The sequence below is a fragment of the Desmodus rotundus genome, chromosome 4 (assembly GCF_022682495.2).
Source record: "Desmodus rotundus isolate HL8 chromosome 4, HLdesRot8A.1, whole genome shotgun sequence".
NCBI lineage: Eukaryota > Metazoa > Chordata > Mammalia > Chiroptera > Phyllostomidae > Desmodus > Desmodus rotundus.
In genome coordinates this window covers 17245506-17269112 of record NC_071390.1, presented here as the reverse complement: position 1 = coordinate 17269112, position 23607 = coordinate 17245506, and the positions used below count along the sequence as shown (strand labels likewise).

At 43.0% G+C, this 23607-nt stretch overlaps 1 protein-coding gene across 3 annotated transcripts in view; it reads right to left on the bottom strand.

The window, feature by feature from the left end:
* The window catches only part of SORCS1 (sortilin related VPS10 domain containing receptor 1), a 480154-nt gene that overhangs the window by 100697 nt on the left and 355850 nt on the right, over positions 1-23607 (bottom strand). For all 3 annotated transcript variants that reach the window (XM_053922501.1, XM_053922500.1, XM_053922502.2), the window contains exons 7-9: positions 17764-17882; positions 15023-15112; positions 8349-8528 (exon numbers count right to left, since the gene is read on the bottom strand). In XM_053922501.1, the coding sequence (XP_053778476.1) occupies positions 8349-8528; positions 15023-15112; positions 17764-17882 (389 nt within the window). The remainder of the gene's footprint in view (positions 1-8348; positions 8529-15022; positions 15113-17763; positions 17883-23607) is intronic.

Sequence of the window (23607 nt, the reverse complement as noted above, 5' to 3'; positions counted from 1 at the left end):
ACTGTTTTTAAACTGAAAGAAGCAGTGATTTCCCTAAGTTGTTGAATAATTCCCTCCTCCATTCCCACAACACTGTTCTCCCCGCTATCAACAGTTCTTATTAATTACTTGGCTCTGAAAATATGACTGCCTTCTTTCTACTGTATGTTACGAAAGAGTAACAATTGGTAAGTAGCCCAAACTGTGCTATAATAAATAAATAATTATGCATTATATTTTGGGGGGATTTGAGTTTATTAAACACATTCATACATAATTTTACTCTGCTTGAAATTAGGACAGCCCACGAAAACTGGAGGGCGATGAGGAAAGGGTCTGAACACGTCAAACTGCACATTCCAATGCTCTGCATGCCTTACGCATCAGATACTTATCATTACCCACATCTGAGGATGAGGAAACAGAAGCTTAGATCAGGCGCCTTTCTGGAGCACAGGCAGGGAAAAGCGAGTAAGCTGGCAGGCACATTTGAACGATTGAATTGACTGAATTTAACTCAGGCCCTTTCTATTATCATACAACGTTTTTTAGGCAGAAGAGTAGAACCATTGCGTGGGTCCTTGCCTTGATGGGCCAAGCACTATGCCCAGCACCCTGCACTTAAACCTTCAATATTCACTGCAAACCTGCGTGACAGCTGTTACACCAACCCTATGGATGAGGAAGCTGAGGTGTAAACGAAAGGTAATTGCTTAAGATAATAGAGAGCTAGGGTTCACACCCAAATTGCCTGACTTCCTGTGTTCTTTCAGCAATGACAGCTCTGGATCTATTTAAAGAGTCTGGGCTTCAATCAATTGAAGACACAGGGTGTGCCTCTGCTTTGGACACATTCGAACCTCATTAGTTTGTACCTGCTGATTTGGCATCTGGGATAATTTAGAGTTGGGCCAACTTCATACACTTTTGGAAGACAAGTTTGTTAAGCCAATAAATGGCATAAATGAGGTACTGGGAAGAATGCTTTCAATTGCTTAGGAAAACAAGCCTCATTTAGGGCAATCACCAGAAGCCAGAAGAGCTTCTTATGCATTGTCGACCCTCAACAAAGGTGGGAGACTTAAATTCTGGGGGCACTCGACCTCCCAACAATGGCATGTTAATTACAGATAATTTTAGTTATTCACTCACTATACCAGGGAAACTCATATTGGTTTTGCATATGCTCGAAAGGCTGTTACATATTTAATACGACTAAACAGCCAGTTCCTTAAACGTTACATTTCATAAATCAGAATTTTCCCAAAGTCACATACTTGTCTTCCCTGCACAGCACACTCTTTCATGAGAAACGGCGTGGTCTTGCCCACTGGACACTCTAGGAGGTTACAGTGGGTACAGGGGGAAGGAAAATATTACCTCTTCCCATAGTTTCATTGCCCATTTCCCTCTCTGCTCTCCCCCTCTTTGGGGCAGGGTGGCGGAGAAGGGTTCTGTGTGTTTAGCAGTTGATTCATTTGATTTGCAGGAGCGGTGACTTTATTGGCTCCCGACTGCTTGGCCTTATCAAAAGCCACTTGAGCAGAGAGCTGCACTTTGTAATTCATCTCTCGCAGCTTGGCCTTCAGGTTTATCGGGAAGCATAAAAACTTGGCAGGATGGAGGGATTGTGTGACAAGAGGGGATAGAGCTGGAGAGGGTCTGCTTAGTTTCCTCTTGCAGCCAAGGCACTTAGTCTGTGAAAACCCCGTTTATTGTTTGCTTCTTTCGACTTGTCTGCAAAGATAGTCACCCTGGCTCATAAGGGTTTTTTGGGGGGGGGTTGTTTTTGGTTTTTTCCCCACCTTTTCTTGTTCCTTTTACTCTGAGCCTGAGAAGTTCATCTTTTGGTGTGTCTTGGTGCACCCACATGCATGAGACACTTTCCTCCAGGGCTCTTCTGTGAGGTCTCATCAGATATTTCCCGGGTTCTCCCCCTCTTACTGTAGGACTTTGGCTATCAAAGGAGCAGTATTAGTGGCCAAAATATGGGATACGTGTAATTGTGTGCATGTGTGTTTATGCATGCACGGGAGGTCTGGGCTTCCCCCCAGGACGAGAGGACACGTTTGTGTTGTTAGACAACCTCCCTCTGTATCCCAGCCTGTGCCTAATATGGAACGGAGTGGGGCTGAGGGATGGGACGAGGTGGGGAAAGTACCACTCCCCATGGAAGACACACCGTCATGTAGACACTCTTTCCAAGGCAGATAGATATTCCTATGGGAATGACATGTCTCACTGCTGGGAGTCTCTTCCTTTGGGGAAAGACCTGTGACCTGCTCCGTGTTTCTGAATTCTGTGCAGAGACACCGAATGTGTTGAGGGGCCACTTTTCTTCCTTTGCCTCTCATACGGGGAATTTTAAACCAGAAGTCTCAAAGGTGATTAGTGATTGTTTCTTCTTCTCTGATATCACATAAGCCATTTGGATCAGACTTTAAATGTGAAGTGTTATAGCTCAAACCTCAAGCCATCACAAAGCACATCGACACATACACTGTGCCCCAGGATGATATCTTGCTCTCTTTGATCACATAGGCTGCTCCCCAGTCCCTTGGATCACACACCCTGACACTCTCTACCTATCCATCCCTCAAGGCCCAGCTCAATAAACCTTTTTCCAAAAAACGGGCATCTCTTTCTTTCCTGAATGGTCCCAAACTCTTTCTCTGTCCTCCAATTTGTCTCTCACATAGATGGTACCTATGTCTTGGCTCTTAACAAGTCCATAAACTTCTTAAGGGCACCAGTCCTCCCCCAAACTTCCCTAGGACTCCTCACACTCCTTGAAACAAGTTAATTCATCGTGACATCACCTGTCCTCTCTCCATCATAATCTCCCACTGTAGTATAACTTGTGGATTGTCATGCAAATCCCCATACTCCTTCATTAACATTAATAATAGAAAAGTCACTTTGTACAAGAAGTCCTGGTTTTGTGTTTAATAAAATAGGCAGAAGACCTCTGCATTAGAAGACATAACCACAATAACAGTACCCCAGATTTACTAGGCACTTATGAAGTGTTAGGCATTAAATGGAAGGCTTTGTAAGCCTGAGCTCATCAGTCAGTCCATGTGCTCTAAGTGGTAGAGTCGGTGTTATCCTCACGTGACAGATGAGAAAACCAAAGGTCACCCCCTAGAGAACTGTGCAACTGGACGTCCCGTCAGTCTGCCTAACTCTAGGAGCCACACACTTAACTGTACTATTTCCTCAAACTTCTCTCTCCCCCTAGAGCTTTCTGAGAGAAGTACCATATATGGATACCACATTTACAGGAAGCTGCTTTTTATCCATTCAGTAGTACATTTACTCCATAGTTTTTCAATAAATATTTTTGAGCTTCTACTATTTATCATATATTCTTACAAGCACTGGAGATAGAGCATCTAGTATGTCTAAAAAATAATACATTCATTCTACAGACCTTTTTTTGAGAGTTAGAATATGCTAGGTGCTGGGACTTGGATTTCTTTGGTGATTTAAGGGAAGAGTCCAGTTATCTCCTTCGCCTTTTGATATTTACCGTGAGAGGGTCCTTTCCTCTCCCATCTTTCCCATGTCCTGTGTGGAGGCTAAGTTGGGAAGACCCCAGTACAGAGTTCTGCTCATTTCTGCCTCTCATGCTGACTGGGAGATGATCCTGCCCACCCTCTGTGACTCAGCCTGTCATGACAAACCCAAGCTGTCAACACTGGAAGAAAATGAAAGCGATGAATCAAAAACTGTGGCAAGAAAGAGAGCACACTCCTGAGCATGATTTCTTTGGGCTTCAGGGGGTAGGATATTTTTCTGTTCTAAAGAGAGGATCCCAGCCAGGAGAGACACATCCTCAGCAGGTGACAGGACTACCTCTGCAGTCACGGAACCCATTGTCAAAACAGCCTCCCTGCTGCCTAGATCATGCAGCACTCTCCTCCGAGGCAGACAAGAGTCTTCAGTAATTCGATGAGACATTCTATGTCCTGTAATAAACATATCCTGGATGGGAGAGGGTTTTTTTTCTTCCCTACCCCCTCCATACTGGATTGTAAGAGGCCATCTTTCCCTAAGACATCAAGGTATTAGCTCCATCATCATAACAGGTGAGCTTTCTCTTTTAAAGAGAGCATACTTATAACATGGAGAGGACACTATGTGTCTAACAAAACACGCACCACGTCTTTTTGACACCTGCTGTGGCTCACTCGTGTAGGCACGCATTCTGGGCGTTCTGAATTCGTTGGCCAGGTGGCTTCACTCCCAACACAAACCTTTCCACTTGGCTGGGTGAACTGTCATTGTCCATTAAGCCAAAGTGCTCTTCATCATTATTAATTAATATTCACTTCCCAGAGGAGGAAAGATCTTGTCTAAAGCTGTCAGGCTCCCTCTCATCATCCACACCAGATGCATGGGCGAGGAATCACACGTCTCAGACACAGTCGTCACATCTCTTTTGATCCGGCCACCATCAGGCACGCTGGCTTCTGTGACCCATTGCATGTGGTGCCACTGGAGCACCATGCTCTTTAGGAATGACAGAATTTTAAGACATTTGTTTCTAGGCTCCTTTTACACAAACACAACACTCCACAAAATTGGGAGCCATATAACAGCACTGAATTTAGCATGATTGCTGGCTCAGGACTTGGTTCAGAAGGTAGGGAACAGGTCCAGAGCAATCATTTGTTCATTCTGCTTAGGTTGGCTTTCCCAGACCATTTTCTGTTTCCAGTTTAACTTCTGCTACTGCTAAGTAAAGTCTAATACTAGTTACCCTGCCCTTCAATGTTCCTTTATCTTATAGCTGTTACTCAGCGACAATCGCTACTGGTTCTTCCAGAGACACAAAACAGTGTGCAGTTATGAGTTTGCATACTCTAGGCTTCAGATGCCAAATCTGCCACTTTCTAGCTTTGTAATCTTGCAGAAATGATCCTATTCTCTCTGCCTGCCTTTACTGACGTGGGAAACGGGAGTGACTGCAGTCCACGTCAGAAAGTGAACGTGTGAATTGAATTAGATGGTCATCGATGGGTTTTTACACAGTGCTTGACACACGATGACACCCAAACTAGTTGCTGTCATCATGATGCTCTTTCATTAACAAACATCAGTTTCCAGTACTTTTGCTCCGTCTCCAACTTCCCCGGCTCCCATTTCTTGATTCTCCTGAATGGGGCCTATGTTCAATGAACAACTCATACCAAGGGAAATTTCGGGTGTTTCCAGAAGTTTACCATATAATATGGCTCCCCAACACTTTGTTCCCAACATTTCCCTGACTTGTCATATACACATACTCGCTCTACTGAGAGAGAACTGCATTTGTCACAGGGGGCCAATGTGTGTGAGCCAAGTGATTGATTTTAATGAGAACGGTGCTTCTTTCTGCATTTTCCCACAAAGACTCATCACAGTACACATCCCCGATAAACTGACGCATCATACATACACTTAACACATTGTGTAGTTTCCCTCTGCTAAACTAGCTTAAAGAGTACACACATCCAGGGCTGGCAGGTGACTGGCAGGCAGAGGCATACAGAAAGCACCCCGAAGGTCACCTCAGTCACCCCCAAAGGTGAGCAGATGTGTACTCCACGTATTCTCTGTCATCTCCACCTCCTAGATTGCTCATCTCTGCTTCTTATTACTTCATTTATGGATTTTCTTGCTTTTCATTTATTTCTAAGCGCTCATCATTCATTGCGATTCTACTGGGAAATTCATGCTAGATGGCTCCCAGCGTCCTGCTAGCCAGAACAATCAGATTTAAGGCCCATTTGTGCCAGGTTCCTCGCCAGCCAATATTCTTTCTATCTAGGTAATCAGCAGATAAGGCACTGCCAGTCTGATCACATCAATTTCAATTCCAGTTGCTGTGAACTATCAGGCTAACAAAACAAAGATCTTCTTCCCAGGCCCCAGGATGCAGAACACCTTTACATAACGCAGTCACCCCACTGCTCTTACTGTGATGATAATGAGAGCCAGCAGATTTCTTACAGACAGTCGTGGTGGACTGCAAGAGAAATGCAAGAGGAAACACAAGGAATAAGCGAAAAATGGTTGCCGTGGCCAGAGGTCACCCAGCTTCGTCTTCTCATTCTTTACCTGTTAGTGGTGTTTAAATTCAGAAAACCATTTGAGAAAACAGTTGCAAATAACAGGACATTGCAAAGTCATTCCTGTCCAAATCTGTCATCTCTTCTATCATCAAGGGACCAATTAAAATGTTCTCTAGTTTGGCAGAAAACAAAATTTATCCGGAGACATTATTCCACATTGACTGGAGAAGAGGGGAGGGAGTAATCAGGAAGGGGGAAATGCATGCTGAAAGTCAGAAAATATTTTTGAGAGAACAAGGACAGAGCCAAGAGCAGGGAAGCAAACTGGGTGATTAATCTGGAACAACTGCTTTGACTTCATATCCGCCAGACACTTGAGGCAAGATCTTCCCATTGTAAGCGCTGGATCAAGGCAAGATAACACATGGCATTTCAACAAGACACCCTTAAAGTTTAAATGTTTATAAGACATTTACAAATGAGGAAAGAAATGTAGCAATTTACACTTGTTTATGAGGAGACAACTAGTTGGTGTTAAAGAATGTCATATGGCCATGCTAATTGCAATATGGGAAGGAGCAGAGATCTGAAATAGTGGAAATATGTTAGACATTTAAGCAATGTGAAAAGATTTTTAAGACTACAAGAACAGAATATTGCACTGGGGCTTAAACTCTTTGGAACATAATGTGCATTAAGCTACCCGTAATTTGTTGTGTATTATAGACAGTGTTCACGTACTTCAAGGACATTGACTTGTAAGTCCCCAGAGAAATTCTATCAACTAGGTACCCTGTTTATCTCCATATTTTCAGTGAGAAAACTGAGGCTCAGAAGTTACAGTATGTATCTCAAGAATATGTATAGATGCCATCATTAGGATCTCAACCCAGGCAACCCGACTCCAAAATTTATACTCTCAATCACAACTTTATCCAACACAAAACTGAAACTAAATCACCATAATGGGTAAACGTTTTCCAGAATAAATGTTTAGTTTGAGGCTGAGATATCTGATACCATATTTATCTAGAACATGAGCAGGAAAGAAAGTGGAAGAAACTTGTGAATATATTAAAAAGATTGCAGAGCGTTTTTCTAAATGTAAACACACACTATTCCTTTGCTATTCTACCATAATTCCCATGACAAATCTCTGGGCTCTGAATTGGCATATAGTTTGTTAACACGCCTTTATACATACTGAGAAGTTTAAATAGTGGAAGAAAATCCCTAAGAATTTTTAAAGGAGAAGAAGCATAGATAGCATTAAAGAAATTTAAATGATAGATTGAAATTTCTTCAGTGAAATTGGTTTCTTTCCTTGGCATACTAGATACATGCTTCTCTTTATACAATAACCTCTCAACTGTCTGAACTTGAACTCAACCAAATGATAGACTCATTATGATTGCATATACTTGAACCAGTTTTAGAGTATTTTCCAGATAGAATATAGGTATATGATTACACATCCCAAATTCTGAATGTGTTCTTTAATGGGTCATTATAAACCATTATCAATCCTTCCTAGCTCAAGATATGACTGACAAATAGCTGAAAAAAGACTGACAAATGGCTACAATCCATCTCAAAATAGCAGCTTTCTTTCTACCCAATGTGTCTTAAATGGAAATTACAGCATCAGCATTCATCAAGAAGAATAACTGATCCAACCTATAAGATTTTATCTTTAATCTTGGTCATTTTGAGAAACAAAGGACTACAGTTCCCTTAGGGCAGACTGGTAAACTGCTTTATCGCTCTCCCCCAACACTCCTCATTTAGGAAAAAGGAAGACCTAGTAATCTTTTCTCACTCATTATCCCTCAGAGACTGGCGATTAGCGAGTGGAGGTTATCTGGTTAGAATGGTGTTCAAGTCCAAAGGAATACCTTATGAAGCCATGCAAAGATGTTCCCTTCACTCTTTTCCTCCAACATAAGGGTCCACTGTCCCCTTTGCTACACATCCTGATACCCTGCCGGCCCCTCAGACTATTTTCAAATTTCACACTCCATCCTTCTCATTGAAACCCTTTCATTGCTTCACAGCTTCCCCAGAAACGCTCCAGGCCCCCGGGGCTTCCTGGCCTGTGGACTTGGTGGAAAAAGGATCCCTCCAGGAGCTATCCTGTGGATTGCAAATTAACCAATACAGATGTTCAACAACTCACTCCCTCTCACAAAAGGAATGAGGCCACATAATTCCCTCACATTTAACGTGGTAGAGGAAACAGCCAATATTGGGCCTTCATCACCCAGACCAGGCACTGGAATGGCTTAGGGCCACCCGTGTCTTGTGACATACCTCATAGAGGTCGATCATGACATTGCCCTCAGGGCCTCTGCTGCTCTGGACATTCTCCAAGGCCAGGGTGAAGTAGATGCCACGGGTGTCTGAGATGTAGAGGTTGTAGGTGTCATTCTGGTTCCATTCTTGGACCGCTGCAAACACTTGGTTCTCATCTGTGCTAATGACGTGCATGTCCTAAAGCAAGATGCAGGGAAGTGAGGAAGAGTTTTATAAATTAACCTGACAGGCACCCAAAGAGCGTGGAATTTAATGAGAAATACTGGAATAGGCACTTAGGCAACTGTAACGGAACATAGAGATTTTCCTTTCACATATTTGTGAAGTAATAATTAATTAGTTGAGTGTTATTAACATATTTCCTTCCTTGCTGATGGGGTTAGGCAGCAAGGTCATGAGAAAATAGGATAGGGAGATGCTTGGTAGCTCAGATATAATTTAATTGCCTCATTACATAATTTGAAGGATACTTTCTCAAATATGTATGACTTCGGAAAATCAGTCATCCTGATGTATTTGCCAACTACGACATGGTATATGCTCAGGATTATTTGGGGCATATTCCTTCACAAAAAGCTGGAGCAACAGAGAGAAAATGGACAAGCTCTGCATCTCTCAGTGTGGTCCGAGGCACAGTGCGGGCATCCAGAACCTTAAGCCTCACCTATTGAATCAAAATCTGCATTTTAATAAGATCCATGGGTGATTAATATGTGCATTAAAGTTTGATAAGCACTGTCCAAAGGCTCAGCAACCGCCGGAAGCCCTTGAGGAATAATGTTCACCTGAGAAACCAAAGCACTAATCTTCACGTTAATGAGCTTTTAAGAGCTTAGCTGCTTATCTAAACCTTTACTCTGAGAAGTTCAGCAGGAAACCTTATGCAAAAGAGGAAAAAAAATAATCTGCATAACTGATGATGTTTTCAAGACCCTGGTGGTCCCGGAGGTAGAAACAAGGCAAAGGTGATGTGGGAGCAGCGAGCAGATGTTCCTGGGGTGGGAATTTCAAATCCTCCTTCCCCATCAGAACACCAGCAAAGTGGGTGTTCGGACAGAAGCTGACACAGGCCAAGGCTTCGTGTCTCCCTTGGCAGAGGCCTTTCCGTGTGCCCTCGGCCGGCTTCACCCTTTGCCCGAGGTGGGAGGCATTGGTATAACTTGTAAAAAACAGAAATCAAAACCAAACAACAAAATTATACATAAGCATAAAGAAAGTACAACAACATGGAAAGATTCTTGGCCTTTGCAAACTTAGCACTCAAATGTTCCCAGACAAACCATCCTTTCTACCTGTGAAAAGCTTCAGGAGATCTGTCCATCTTTCTTGGTTGAAATTCCAGTATGGCAAAATTCTACCTACCTCCTCATCTGACTTTCTTCTTGTAATATATGTCCATGTTCAATCAATCAATCAATCAGCAATTCAGCTCTGACTGTGCTTTAGACATAAAGGAACAAGTTTCTCCCTTCTTCGGCCATGATCAAAATGAACTCGAATGATCCCAGAAAGCAGAAGTCCTCTTCTACAGCAGGGGTGTCAAACTCATTTTCACCGGGGGCCACATCAGCCTCACGGTGGCCTTCAAAGAGCTGACTGTAACTACTCCTTAACTAGGGGCAAGGAGCTTGGTGCTGCTGGGCCCTTAACGGGGTGCAGGCCTGATAAAACAAGGCGGAGGGCTGATTAGGGCCACGGGCCTTGTGTTTGCCACCTGTGATCTAAAGGGTTTGGTATTCCTCAGCCATAGGGTTTGGTCACACTTTGATAGAGAGAATCCAGAGTGAGGAGGTCAGAAAGGAATCCTTCCCATTAATTCAATGTGGTCAATACTGCAAACTAAGTTTTAGAGTGAAAGTTGGCGGTGGCTGTATCAGCCCAATGTCTATTGACATTTCTTCTGATAATTTTATCTGGATCGTCATTGAAAAACATCCTTATCCCTTGCAGACAAGTTTCTTCCTTATACCCAGTCTCTGTTACTTCCTTCCACTTTCAACACCACAAGTAGAACTGTAGGCCTAGCATTCAGAATATCCGATATCCCTGATGATATCCATTAGGTCTATGATGGATATATGACCCAAGCAAAGTCACTGACCAGGATTTGGGAATGAAGCTGGAATTATTAGAGGAGTGAAATGCATCTCTTATGACTAAAAGTCTAAATCTGATAGAAACATAGCGTGGAGGGAGAAGATAAAGCCAATCCTGAAGAAAACAGGCTCCAAAGGCAGAGAAGGGAGGCCAAATTCTGTGGCGTGGAGTTTTTGAATGCGAACAACTTCAAAGTCTGCCCCCGACCCCGCTCTGCACCCCGTACACTTTTTGGTGCAAGAGGACAGTAGAGCAAAATAGTTTTAGAAAATGGACTTTGAAATAAAAGTACTTGAGTCCAAATCCTGGCTCTGTAACTTAGCTGTGTGAACTAAACTCTGTGCCTCAGGATTTCTGTCTGCAAAATAGAGATAATCGTGTGCCCTCTGTGGAGCTGGGAGGATTAAATGAGCCAGACAGTGGGGACCACTTTTGATGGGGCGGGCACTGAGCATCTGCTCCACCTGCTAGAGATGTTCAGGGAAGCAAGCCCTTCACACCCCTTTATTAACTCAGCAAGGCTGGTGTGGCTGTGTGGCCTTTCTGTTGACTGCAAATGTTAGGTGCTAACTAATCTACTCCACAAAAATCAGTTCACCCAAGGTTTTTTTTTTTCTTTTTCTGTATCTTTTTCCCTTTACAGTGGAGGAAATTAGCCGTAGAAATTGTGCAAGGGCTACTCAACCATGGAGGGCAAACCTTCTATGGCTTCCCATTTCCTATAGGATAAAGGCCTTAACCTGGCACTTAGAATCTTTAAATAACTACCCCCAATTCATGGGCCATTGCTTGTCAGCAGGTTACAGGGGCATCCCTCAATTCCAATGAAAGTATTTCAGCAATAACCTGGCCCCTACAAAATAGATCTTGGTGCCTTTGGAGTAAGGGTGTGCATTGGTGAACCTCTGCAGTCTGGGTCACAATACATATCCCATTAAATAGTTCTCGAGGCTAGAGTGCGTCACGGATGTTATGCCACTCGCTCGAACCTTTAGTTTTGGGATGTGGAACTGAAAACATAGGCATATCCAGTGCTTATGGCAGGTAGGAAACCAGTCATATAACAACAATGGCCACCGCTAGGTAAGGGCAAATCCATATAGTTTAATTACATATATTGAACACTTTTTAAAAAAAGTGTTGGTCTTACATATTTTAATGGAATGCTTTGACATATTTAAATGACACTTGTTTTTTCTTCTTGCCTACACCCTCCTCTATCAGGAAAACGTGCTCTTTCTCCTAAGTAGCACTTTATGGTGAACGCTTCTCCTGAGCCACAGGATTTTAGACCAAGGAGTGATCTTCGAGACCTTCTGCTACAGTCTTAGCCCGAAGTCTGTTCTGTAGAACATCAGCATTCTAAGATTTTAATAGATGTAAAAAAAAAAAGGTCCTTTGGTACAATGGTCTGATTAAAGCTGCGTTATATAACTCTCTTGTCCACAACACATCCTAGAGCCTTCAAGGTACCAGCTAGCTACCGTTACTCTCTAGTGAAGGAACATAAGTTTTTGTTTGGGTTTTTTTTTTTTTTACATTTTTTGATTGTTGTTCAAACACAGTTGTTTCCATTTTATCCCCACCACTCCCCCCTATTCCACCCCATAAGTTTTCTTTTTGAAAACTTATTTGATCATAGAACCAAATTTTCATGAAGCATCTCTAAGGACATTTTATTCTGAGTATCACATGTGAGAAAATATTGTAGTGAAGCCTAAGCTCCCCATTTTGAAACTGTACGCAAGAATACAAACAGAACAGGGAAAGAGAATTGATAAACCAGCCCAAGGTTTCCAAGCAGGTTAGTGGCAGATTTAGGTCCAGAATTCGAGTTTCCTGCTGTGAATCAAGCAGCCTTTGCCCAACCTACACCCCGGTTCGCATCGATCTTCCACCACACAGACAACTAGATCCATACTAATAATAATATTACCTTGCTTTTATAGAGTATCTGTCCTCCAAAATGCTCAAAGCACTTTCATATGTATTGCCTCATTTATCTCACTTGAGTGGCTCAGAATGAGCTCCAAGTAAGTTAAGGGAAGGAAACTGTCACCGTCTCCCTGTCGGCCGGCCTCATGCTCTTCATGGGAACAGCGATACTAAACTCTCCCCATCCCCTTCTCTGGCCATCTTTACCGTTACATTAATTTTTTTTTTTCTACACAGCTCAGTGTAACCATGGTCATTGAAGAGCTGATATAATGGCAACGGATGATGAAAGAAAATTTAAGCAAGAAAGGGCTGGTCTGTCTTGTTTCCTTTAGCGGCAGGAAGCTTTGTTCATTTCCAGCCACAGCAGCCCAGGCTTTGATAGAGGGCGGTGCAGTACAGGCGCCTTCACTGAGGATCCCTCCACCAAGCAGGGCTTCTCTTTGAAGGTGTAATGGGGCTGCAATGAGGCATCTCATTGCCTTAAGTAGTACACTCCCCCTTGGACCAAATAACACATTCATTAGCTGTACGGGCTCCTATTTTTCTAAGGACAGGCTAAATTAATCATGGCCATGTTCTCTCAGACCTCAGATGAGGCTGAGTAATGGAGCTCGTTCATCTGGGAGAGTGGGGGGTGGGAGGAGACAGACAGCCGACTCGGGTGTAGAGTCAAGCTTGTCCTTCTCGACTGGCGCCATGCCTCCGGGCCCGACTGTCAACGGTGATCTGGTGGCGCCCACAAGATGTCTCTAAAGAAAAAATGTGGAGTGTGTGTTTCCTAACACCCCAGCAACGGGTCCACGGATGTTTCCTTGATCTTTAAACTACCATTTCTGGGGTTCCTTAGGTCAATGGAAATATGTTTCTGGGTGCTCCTCCACTTATTAAAATTTGGAGGGATACTGCTCTCTTCTAATAATAGAACCTATGGATTTATCTCAAGGGAAGAAAGGTATAATATAAAGAATGTTAGTTTGGGAATCCGAAGGCTTAAGCTCTAGCCTCAGTACTGCTGCAAATAGCATTTGGGTTGGCCGAGACCTATTCCACTCAAGACGTATATACCTAAGAGTGAGCGGGACTGGAGTGACTTGAGTCCACCATTTACTAATTTGGTCTCGTTCCTACATGCTTCTTGAACAAGAGCATTTCACCTCATTGAGTGTAGTTCTTCTCTTTGAAGGTGCTAAGTCTTGCAAGTCAACTGCTTTATTTGTTGGTCAAAGAAACAGAAATTCATTTCAGTGCTCAAGAGCAAGAGAAACCAGGTCTGTTGGTCTTACTGAGGTAAGTAAGGTGTTCGTGTCTCTCCTGGGCCTTCCTAAGAGATTACAAAGACTAATTTTAACAACACTCAGTTTTCCTTTACACACTGACTTTATCCCATTCTTCTCTAAGGCACAACCCCAAAGTTGTAAGCCTTTGTCTTATTGGTAATCATTTGAAGCCAAATCAAATGCAAGGAGGATTTAAACGTACACAGGTAGAGAGGCGTATAGTTCTGGGCAATTACAACTGTCACGATTCCCCTAGCCACTGAAGTAATAACTACTAACATAAATATAGTTCTTTGGAGTTAATAGTGCAATTTAATGTGTCATTATCTCTAATGTGCCGAGGTTTACAGCTCACCTTTCACTATGCTCTGGTTACGGGGAATTCTTCCTGGAGTGGCCAGAGCAACTAGCTACCATTGGCTCTCCGAGAGGAGGAGACCTGCAGTGCTCTTGAGTTATATCTGCCATCTGATTTCCTGGGCAGCTAGCTGGTGCTGGTTCCAGACAGCATACTATGAAGTTATGGATTAAAAATACAGGACTCAATAAAAAAAAAAGTTCTTTAAGTACTTTGTTTAATGCAAAGGTTTCAAAGCTGAGCTATACCTAGATTTAAACCTACACAGTCTCTTCGTACTGTCACACAAATCTCTGTTGCTCTAAGATCAAGATATGGCCCTTGAAATACACACAATGGCTCAAGACCTCAGATGCACAGCTTTGAGCTCCCGTTAGCTTGACCTCCACTAGGTGGCGCTCCATATTAACGCAGTTTTTCAGTGTTTCCAGGCAGAGCCCTGGACTTCGGCAGTTGAGTCTCTAACTTTTGTCTGCCACTGTTTTCAAAGGAGTGTATGTCTTCGGGGCAATCTAAAAAATTACCTGTGTCTCAGAACTCTAAAGACAACCTGTCTCATAAGTTCCATTGAAAGAGAGAGCGAAGGTTGGATGCCATATAGCTGCATCACCTCTCAATAACAACAACAAAAAATATTAGGATGGAAACACATCATACCCATTGCACAGAGACACAGGACCCAAAGTGTATTTTTTGTCTTGCTAGAAAACCAATGCACACTGCTTGAAAATATTTACTACTGAAAAGCAAAAGCAAATCAGTTATCAATTCATACAGATATTCCTATTGCAACAATTCGAGAGAGAGAAGGCTGATAAAGGACAGTGATGAGACTGGGGGAAAAAAGTGAGGCAAAGTGAATTTGAGACACAGAGATCAAAGATGGAGGATGAAAGTAAATCCATGACAAGGAGAGACTGGAGCGGTGTTGGGAAAGAGGGGGGAGACAGGCATATGTGAATCAGAGGAAACACTACAGCGAAGAAGGATTCTGACCATACCTTGGGTAGAGCATACTTGGGCAGCTTCATCTGGGCGAAGGCATTCCTTCGGTAGGACACGTAGTAGTGCGGCCGTCCTCCCGACGTCAGCTGGGTCAGAAACACACAGGTTGTAAGAAGAGCTACTGTACCAGCTGCAGATCCTAGAGGAACAGCCACTGAATGGAAGGGGGTAGCTGCCCACACTCGGTGTGAGTGACTACTGCGGACAAGGGAATGGCATTGGCATTCAGTTCAACAACAACTTAAACAGTGTGTATGAGCTGGTCAGAGGCCCAGACTGAACCCACTGGACCAAAACACACTTCTTCAATTTTCACTGTGGTTCAGAAGCCAGGAAACATTTTCAGTTTTTACTAACTTTTAAAGATACAAGCCTCGAGGTAACTGGGATCCATGTCCATCAAGCAGCCCAGCTGTCTAGCCCCAAGACTAAGGCCAGGGGAACGGGTCCCCAGGCCATCTCAGAAGGAAGGGGTCTGGCTGGCACAGTGGCAGAAGTGGAGCCTCACATCTCGGGGCTGGATTCCAGTTTGCTGCTGTGATGCTGACGGCTGCCAGCATGTCCAACACACAGCAGCGCTGTTGACACCTTAGGTGGCAAGTCAAGCCAGGCCCAGAGTCATTCTAGATCTCTGTCTCCCAGAAAAGATCTGTGGGCTGCCTCGTCAAGCCCAAGTTTGCCGTGCACACACAGTCCAATGAACCCCATGGGTGTGAGGAGGGCAAGGTGGGGTGTGGTGTCTACCTCGGCATGTGCACCTTCCAGGGAACTGCCAATCTCTCTCTCCTTTGTAGCCATGCTTTTCCCTCAGCTTTACTGAGACATTACTGACATACACCAGCAATTTTCAACCTGTGTCCTGCAAGAATTTTTATAGCATGCAGCACCTGATGCTATGTATTCAGGGGCACTGACCTCTTTTCCCTCAGACTGTCAAATAAAAAAATGACAACAGCCAACACAATAGCCATCCAATGTGAAATGAAAGAAAATTATACTTATTTTTTGTGACATCAGCAAAAAGAATAATATACTTTTTGGTGTGCCATAGAATTTCAGTAATTAGTTTATGTGTTCCATGAGACAAAAAGGTTGAAAACTGCTGACATATACATATATAAATTTGAGGTGTAAAATGTGATGATTTGATATACATGTGTAGTATAAAATCATTACCACAAATAAAGTTAATTAACATCTCCATCCCTTCACTTAAGATTATTGTGTGTATGTGTGCGGTGATACCATTTAAGATCTATTTGCTTAACAAATTCCAAGTATATAATGTGGCCTTGTTATGTATAGCGGCCACACTGTATATTACATCCCCAGGACTTACCCATTTTACAGTTGGAAGTTTGTAACCTTGACCGACATCTCCCCATTCCCCACCTCCCAGCACCTGGAAGCCACTATCGTACACTGTACGTTATGAGCTTCTGTGGCCACTCTTAACCCAGGCAAGTTCCTGGAGTTTGGATGTCAGCTGCAGTTTGCACACTCAGAATGTCAACATGCACTTTGGGTGACTGTTCGTCAGACACATAAAAATATGGCTAGAAAATGATCGTATTCACCAACGTGTGAGCAGATCACCTCTTAGTCCTGGCAATCAGCTGCAGGACCGTGTTCCTAGCGGCATGGATAGACATGATCTGAAACTCTAAGTGCAGAGTGGATTCTCATATTTAAGTCATATATGTGGATGATAAGTGGTCATTAGACAACAGAAAAGGTTCCTAGAAGCAAAACTGATAGAGAGATGAATGAGAGCGAGCACCAGTGTGGTAACCATCTCAGTGCCACTGGATGACTGATGGGAGGCCATCAGAGTACTCATTGCTCATTTCTCAGAAGGGAAAGGAAGTGTGTGTGTGTGTGTGTGTGTGTGTGTGATCGTTTGTGAAACATTTACAAAGTAGACAGGCTGATGATGGGCATTTTGAACATTCGCTTCCTCAAACCATGGGATTAAATATTTTAACTTATGATTTCTTTCTGAATAAATATAATAGTGTGCCTCAATCCATGTGTGTTTATACATACACATGTGTATACATACATATATACACATATGTATACATATACACATATGTGTGTGTATGAGAGAGAGAGAGAGAGAGAGATTCCTTAAATCCTTAAATGCTGAAAAGAAATAAAGCATGCAATCACGCACACGAAACCTGGGCTTCTCGAACTGTTTCCCACTCTCTTAGGAGGAGAAAACCCTGCTGAACACATCTCATCTAAGTTCTTTCTCCGAATCACAGTCAGGGTATGACAATAACGGCTGATTACTCACTGCCTTTTCTCTGCCTCCCACCACCTCCAGCCACCCCACAGCTTCCTGTTCCCACCTGTTTCTCTATTTTTAAGGTGGATGTTGGGGAGGAGGCTGATTGGCTGACTGTTCTCCTGCTAGGAAGAGACTGATATTTCTGCTCCGCCCACCTGACGACTGATGGGGGTCCTCGGGAATGCAGACGAGGGAATGAATGGAACTGTGCACCCTTCGGGAGATGCTCGAAGCAGTGCCCCCAGACCCCCTACAGCCCAAAGGAACTAATTAATATTCTCTTAGTATAGGTGCTTTGATACTTGGTAATACTCTTTTTGTTGAAAAGATAATGCTTTTTTTTTTTCTCTTACGAGAGAGGAAGCAGGCAAAAGGGGCTGCCTTAGGGACAGAAATGGGAACATTTCTTTGAGACAATCAGTAGAAGTGGACTTTTCATACCTGAACAAACACATAATCATCCTGGACAATCAAGGAGTCTGGGTCAATGTAGCCTGGGAAAGGCTTATTCCTGTTGGCTTCTGTGCAGTTCTGCATTCGGCAAGTCAGGTATTGTGAATCTGGAAAGAACGGGGCAGGGTGGGGGGGGTTCCACACACACAGTATTAGAATCACAGGGGACATTTTCTACTTCCCCTGCTAACTCCAAGGCTGTAAACAAACTTCACGTTCTTTGTTAACCACATTATCATCATGATTATCTGTATACCTGTTGTCATGAATTGACTCACTGTCAACACCATCACTGCTCTCTGCCTCTACCAACTCCTGCCATCCAAGAACACTAATTCCCGCCAATTCATTTTTTCCCTTCTAAACCAAATGAACGTATTTTCAATAACTGGCAATGAGACTTGTGCTTTCATACTTTTTTTCTCAATAGGCTTCACCTCCGCACTATGACCCTGGAGTAACAAAGAGGGAAACACACGCTACATGCAATCATCAGATGCTAGAAGTGATGCTGCTATAAATAATCAGGGTCTCTGTCAAGAGAAAGGTTTTTCTTCTACTACTAATTAGAAGTAAAATGGAATAGAGAAGGGATTCTCAAGTAAAAAACTTTGTTCTTATTTTATAGATGAGTACATTAAGACCTAGGTTCTCACCTGAGATTCTACAGCAGATGATAAACATATCATAGTAACTCTTAAGCAAACGTGAACTCTGTTGGACGTATACTGTATCAGGGAGGCTGTCCCTGTTTTTCAACCACAACTATTCTGGCCTCTCTACTATTCAGACGTTACTACCTTACTTAAAACTCCTTCTGCCTCCTTGGCTTTAGACCCTCCACTGCCCACCAACCCAACCTCCCCTTATGCTAAACTCATCTCTCCCTGGGATTCTTCTAATCTGTTCTACTTTATGTTCAGAAAGTTGCCAAATTTTCTACCACTTCAGGGACTTTTCATTTGTATTTTTTTTTACTTAAAATGCTTCTCTTCAGGTTATTCCAAAAGATGGTTCTAGATTTCAGCTCACTGTTATTTCTGAGGATCTTCCATTATTACTTACTATCTTACACTAGTTTGTGAATTCTCTTTGTGAAATTTATCACATACCCTTCGCTCTGTTCATTATTTGTTTCTCACTCCCCGCATGAGAACATGACCCACGTGAAGACAGAGACCTACCTCTTTTTTGTTGTTATTCACTGCTGTACTACTAGGTTCTGACACTTTTCCTGACACATAGTAGACAATGCATAAATATTCATTGAAACATGCCTCTTTATTGTAATGCATTTTTTAGAATGAAAAAGGAAGTTATTTTACATTTTTTGATGCTTCATGAATGGTGAGTTTATTTATGTATTTTTAGAAAGAGGGAAAGGGAGAGAAAAAAAGAGGAAGTGAATCATTGAAGTGAGAGTGTGAGAGAGAAACATTGATCCATTGCCTCTCGGGGATGGAACCCATAATGCAGGCATGTGCCCTGAGAAGGCAACCTTTAGCTCTGAGCATGACGCCCAGCCAACTGAGCCACGCTGGTTAGGGCTGAGTGGTGAGTTTGATCTGAGGACATCAGAGATACATGCAGAAATCTTTTCTTTCAAATGAAATCAATCAGTAGATAGTTATTTGCATGAAATAAGGATAGGCAATACCATATAGAGTTGAATATAAGAATTCACTAATTTCCCTTAAGGAAATTCCCATGACCATCTTTACTTAAGGAAGCTGGGTATCCCTGTATTCCACCAGGAGAGTCAGTAGGGGCAGCCAGCACATTTGCTCCATCTGAACAATCCCTGATGTGCTTGCTGATAAGCTCTTAGGAGACTGATGGAGGAAGGCTTTACCCACAGCCTCCTACATCTGGCTGCCATATGTAGAAATGACAAATGGGAATAGCTCCCAAGTCCTTTAACCCACCTAGGCCTGCGAAAATCACTGCCAATGATAAACTAAAGAAGAGCCCTCTACTCACCCTTCCCTGTCTCCTTTTTCAGACATTCTAACAGTTCCATTTTAGGGAATAACTCAAGATCTTTGTCCTTGAATACAATTTCTGGGACTAAACCCTTGCCAGAATGGTCCTCCCCACAGCACACAAAAACTCCAACTCACAATTTCACACTCCACCAGACCTTTTTACAACTTCCAGCTGACTTCTGTTTTCTTTTTTTTTTAAGGTAACTTAGGGTTATAGAAACAATGAAAACTGGCAACTTTGAGACCTGGGCTTGAGTTCTGGTGTGGTCACTTATTAGCTGCATAGTTCAAAGGAAATCGCTTAGTCTTCCTGAGTCTTGCCACCTTCATTCATACTGGGGATGGCAGTGTCAACTATCTGGTAGTTTGGCTGTAAGAACTAATGAAGACAAATGATACATATGCTAAGTGTTTTGAAACTCAAACTTTTACAAATGTCATTTATCATCAACATTGATAAAACTCCTATTTTCTCTTTTGTTCTTTTTCACAATGATTAGATCAGTCTGGTACACATAGTAGGTCCTTAAAAAGACTGGTTGAACTGAATTTGAGTCCTCCAGCTGTATATCTGTATCAGCTAGTGTTAGTGACCTGCCCAATACTCATTCCTCCCTTCCTCTCCAAATCTATTGCGCATCCTTTCTCCATATGGTAGAAGCTCCTGTGCTCAAGGATCAGTCCTCCCGGGTCTATGCCCATTCAAGGTCCTCCTACTTCCTCACCACAGAATGGTTTAGGAAAGGGCATTTAAGCCCAGTTCTAGTACATAAAGAGTGAGGGAGCTCTTTTAAGGAGCTGCTATAAAAAAAAAATCTTGCTTCTAAAGAGTATATAAGGATTTATAGAGAAATGCTTAATATACTTTATATTACACAAAGAGATGACCAATTAATAATGTTTCATCAGTGTGCATTTCTGAGTTTTGAAAAATAGACCATGGCTGTATAAGACATTGATATGGGGGAAGCTGGGTAAAGCTGTGCTGTCTTGGTAACTTTTCAGTTTATCTAAATTTATTCCAAAATAAAAGTTTCTTAAAAGTAGGTTACCAAAATATGTGCATATGGACCCAATTTTGTGCCAGATGTATATATAGCTATCTGTGTGTGTTTGCACAGGAAAAAATGAATAAAAGATGGATTATATATGAGATGTCAACAATAGTATAGAGGCAGCGATGTGAAAGAGATGGACAATCTGCCTGCAAATCTCTGGTCAGCACCTCTCAACTGGGTCAGGTCGGGGACCCCGGTGGGCTTGCGAGACCCGTCTCACAAGGTTGGAAAACCATCTCAAACTCCTCTCTCCCTCCACTGCCCATAGTGAGGAGGGGCTGTACAATGAGCCTGTCCCTGGGCTGTCTGTACAAAATGTACAACTGGATGATGCGGAAAAAGCCCCAGGAAGAGGCCTAGAACACAGTTCTTGCTCAGAGCGACTCCACGTGAACTTGGAGTGGGAGGGAAAGGCTCAGGTTTGCGCTGCCTGCCCTTGGTGAAGTGCTCCTGGTTTGTTCCCTTTCTCCTCCTAATGGCAACAGAAGGAAGCGGGCTGCGCTTCTTAGCCAGGGACCAATCGCTTTCACTCCCTCCGGGGCTGGTCTGTAATAGCATTAAGTATGATGAACTTTTCCATATTTAATTCCGAGGAGTGTGTGATGTGATGCCATAGGAAGTATCTTGTAATTTGGCATTAATTAACATGAATTAATGTATGCAACTGCTAGACTTGAGAATTAATTGCATTACTTTCCCCACACAGATGTTTTTCTTGCCATAGGTAATTAGGACACAGGGCTGTTCTTTTCCAGTTTTCTCACTCTGCAACAGCTGCTGTTTGGAATAAAGGAATCCCCATCCTCCCAAATCTGTGATGATCGGAGAGAAAGGAAGCTGCCTTGAAAAGGCCAGGCTTTGAGCAGAGGAATGGGGTGGCGGGAGGGGGCGGTCAATGCAAGCTTGAAGCCTGCTTGCTCAGTAAACCCAAGCAATCACTTGACCTCTTTAAATCTGGACAAGTAAAGTGGGAATAAAGAAGAGCCCTCTTGCCGGGGGCTGTGATGGCTGAAGAGCTGAGGCATGAAGGTATTCGGTCCAGTGCCTGGCTGGACTGTGCTCCCATATGGTGCCCGTGGTTGTTACTGAAATCCTCCCTTCTCAATCACCAGTACTGCTCCCTGTGTGTCAGGGGAGCTGGCTGTAACTTGTATTACAGATATTTCTACTGAGACAGGATCTTTCTTAATAGTTGATGTTTGACTTGGGTTAAAGTTTTCTTAAGGTGATATTTAAGAAGACCATGAAAAATATGCACCTTGTATAATTACTAGATAGCAAATATCCCGGGCAGGGCAGAACTAGAAAACAATCAGGGCTGCGAGGAGGACACGAAGTCACCTTCGAGCCCAGAACTCAGGGCCAGCCAGCCCGTAGCCGTGTTGTCCTGCAAGCTCTCCCTCCTGCTGCAGTGACGGTCTAGGTCCTACCTCCATCTCCGACATGCTGCGTGACTCTCAGAAGGTCACTTACCAAGCTGGCTTCAGACTGTTTTTCTATATAATGAAGGTTATTAGACTTTCCCAACTATAAAAAAAGGATGTTAAAAACCAAACGATCACTTTAACACCTGACAGGTCTTCACCATACTTGGCCCTTTGAAACCTGTTTCCTCCCCTTCCTGCCCACATAAACAAAGCTCTCTGATGTTCTGGCAAGACCGTGTCTTCAGGGCTTCTGCTTTGTCCAAACAGCGTAGAGACCATGTGTGCATTTAGAGAGGTCCTCCGGTTTGAACTGCCTGCTCTTGTCCTGTTACCCTGTCCAGATACTTCCTGGGCCTCCTGCGAAGTTCTTCCTGAGACTCCGGCAGACCTCTCCCTCCCTGCACTTCTCCTCTGATATCATCAACAGCAACGGTAGCAATAACCTTCAAAATGGCCCAAGCACCTCTTCTCTGGGTCAGGAACTATGCTAAATGGATCACATGCTTTTTCTTTTTTAACTTTGCCAAAACACTGAGAAAGAGGTACTTTTCACAGGTGAGGAAACCCAGACATAGGGATGAGATTTGTAGAAACCCATATGTTGGTAAGTGACAGAGCAAATACTATGCATCACAGACCTCCAGGACTCTATCCATTCATTGATGCTATCATTCAACAAATAGTTAGCGTCCAGTCCTTTAACATGCCTTGATGTTGTAAAAGGTTAATTGGAAATGAAACCATAAGCCACATAGGCAAGCATAAGTACTTTCAAGCTTCCCTCATCTCCCATTAATTGTCAACCGACAAGAACTTACCTCCACAGATAAATCTTCTTTTTGTTCTTCTATTGTTCTAGCATTTATTTTAGAACCCTCTTATTAAATGTTCCCACGCAACACACACCCACACACTCACATGTGTGGAGACGTGTGTCAACATGCTTGTGCTCATGTAAACTTCATTCCCATCAAGGTTCCAGAGCCTTCTGTGGAAGGTACCAGTTAGAAACTGAGATCTTCAAAAGTGAGGCTCTAGCCTCAGCCCCGGAAAAAGTACATAAAGGGCAAGAAATTTCTGGAAAAAATACACACTCAGATCAAATATTCTCCTTTGGCATGAGGCGATGCTTCCTTCTAGGAAATCTCTTGATTTTGGTTTAGTGTAACTTTCTAAATGTTGTCTTTTATTGGTAGCCTTTGGATATTCAGGAGGCCAGGATTACTAGAGAGAAAATTCTGAGGTCATATATTTTTTTTTTGCCAACCACAGGGCTAGGACTTGGGGATGTGCAAAAGAACAAAAGGGCATAAGAATTTAACAGAAAGAAAAGTCACTCGCCAGTCCCCATGCAGCGTGGTG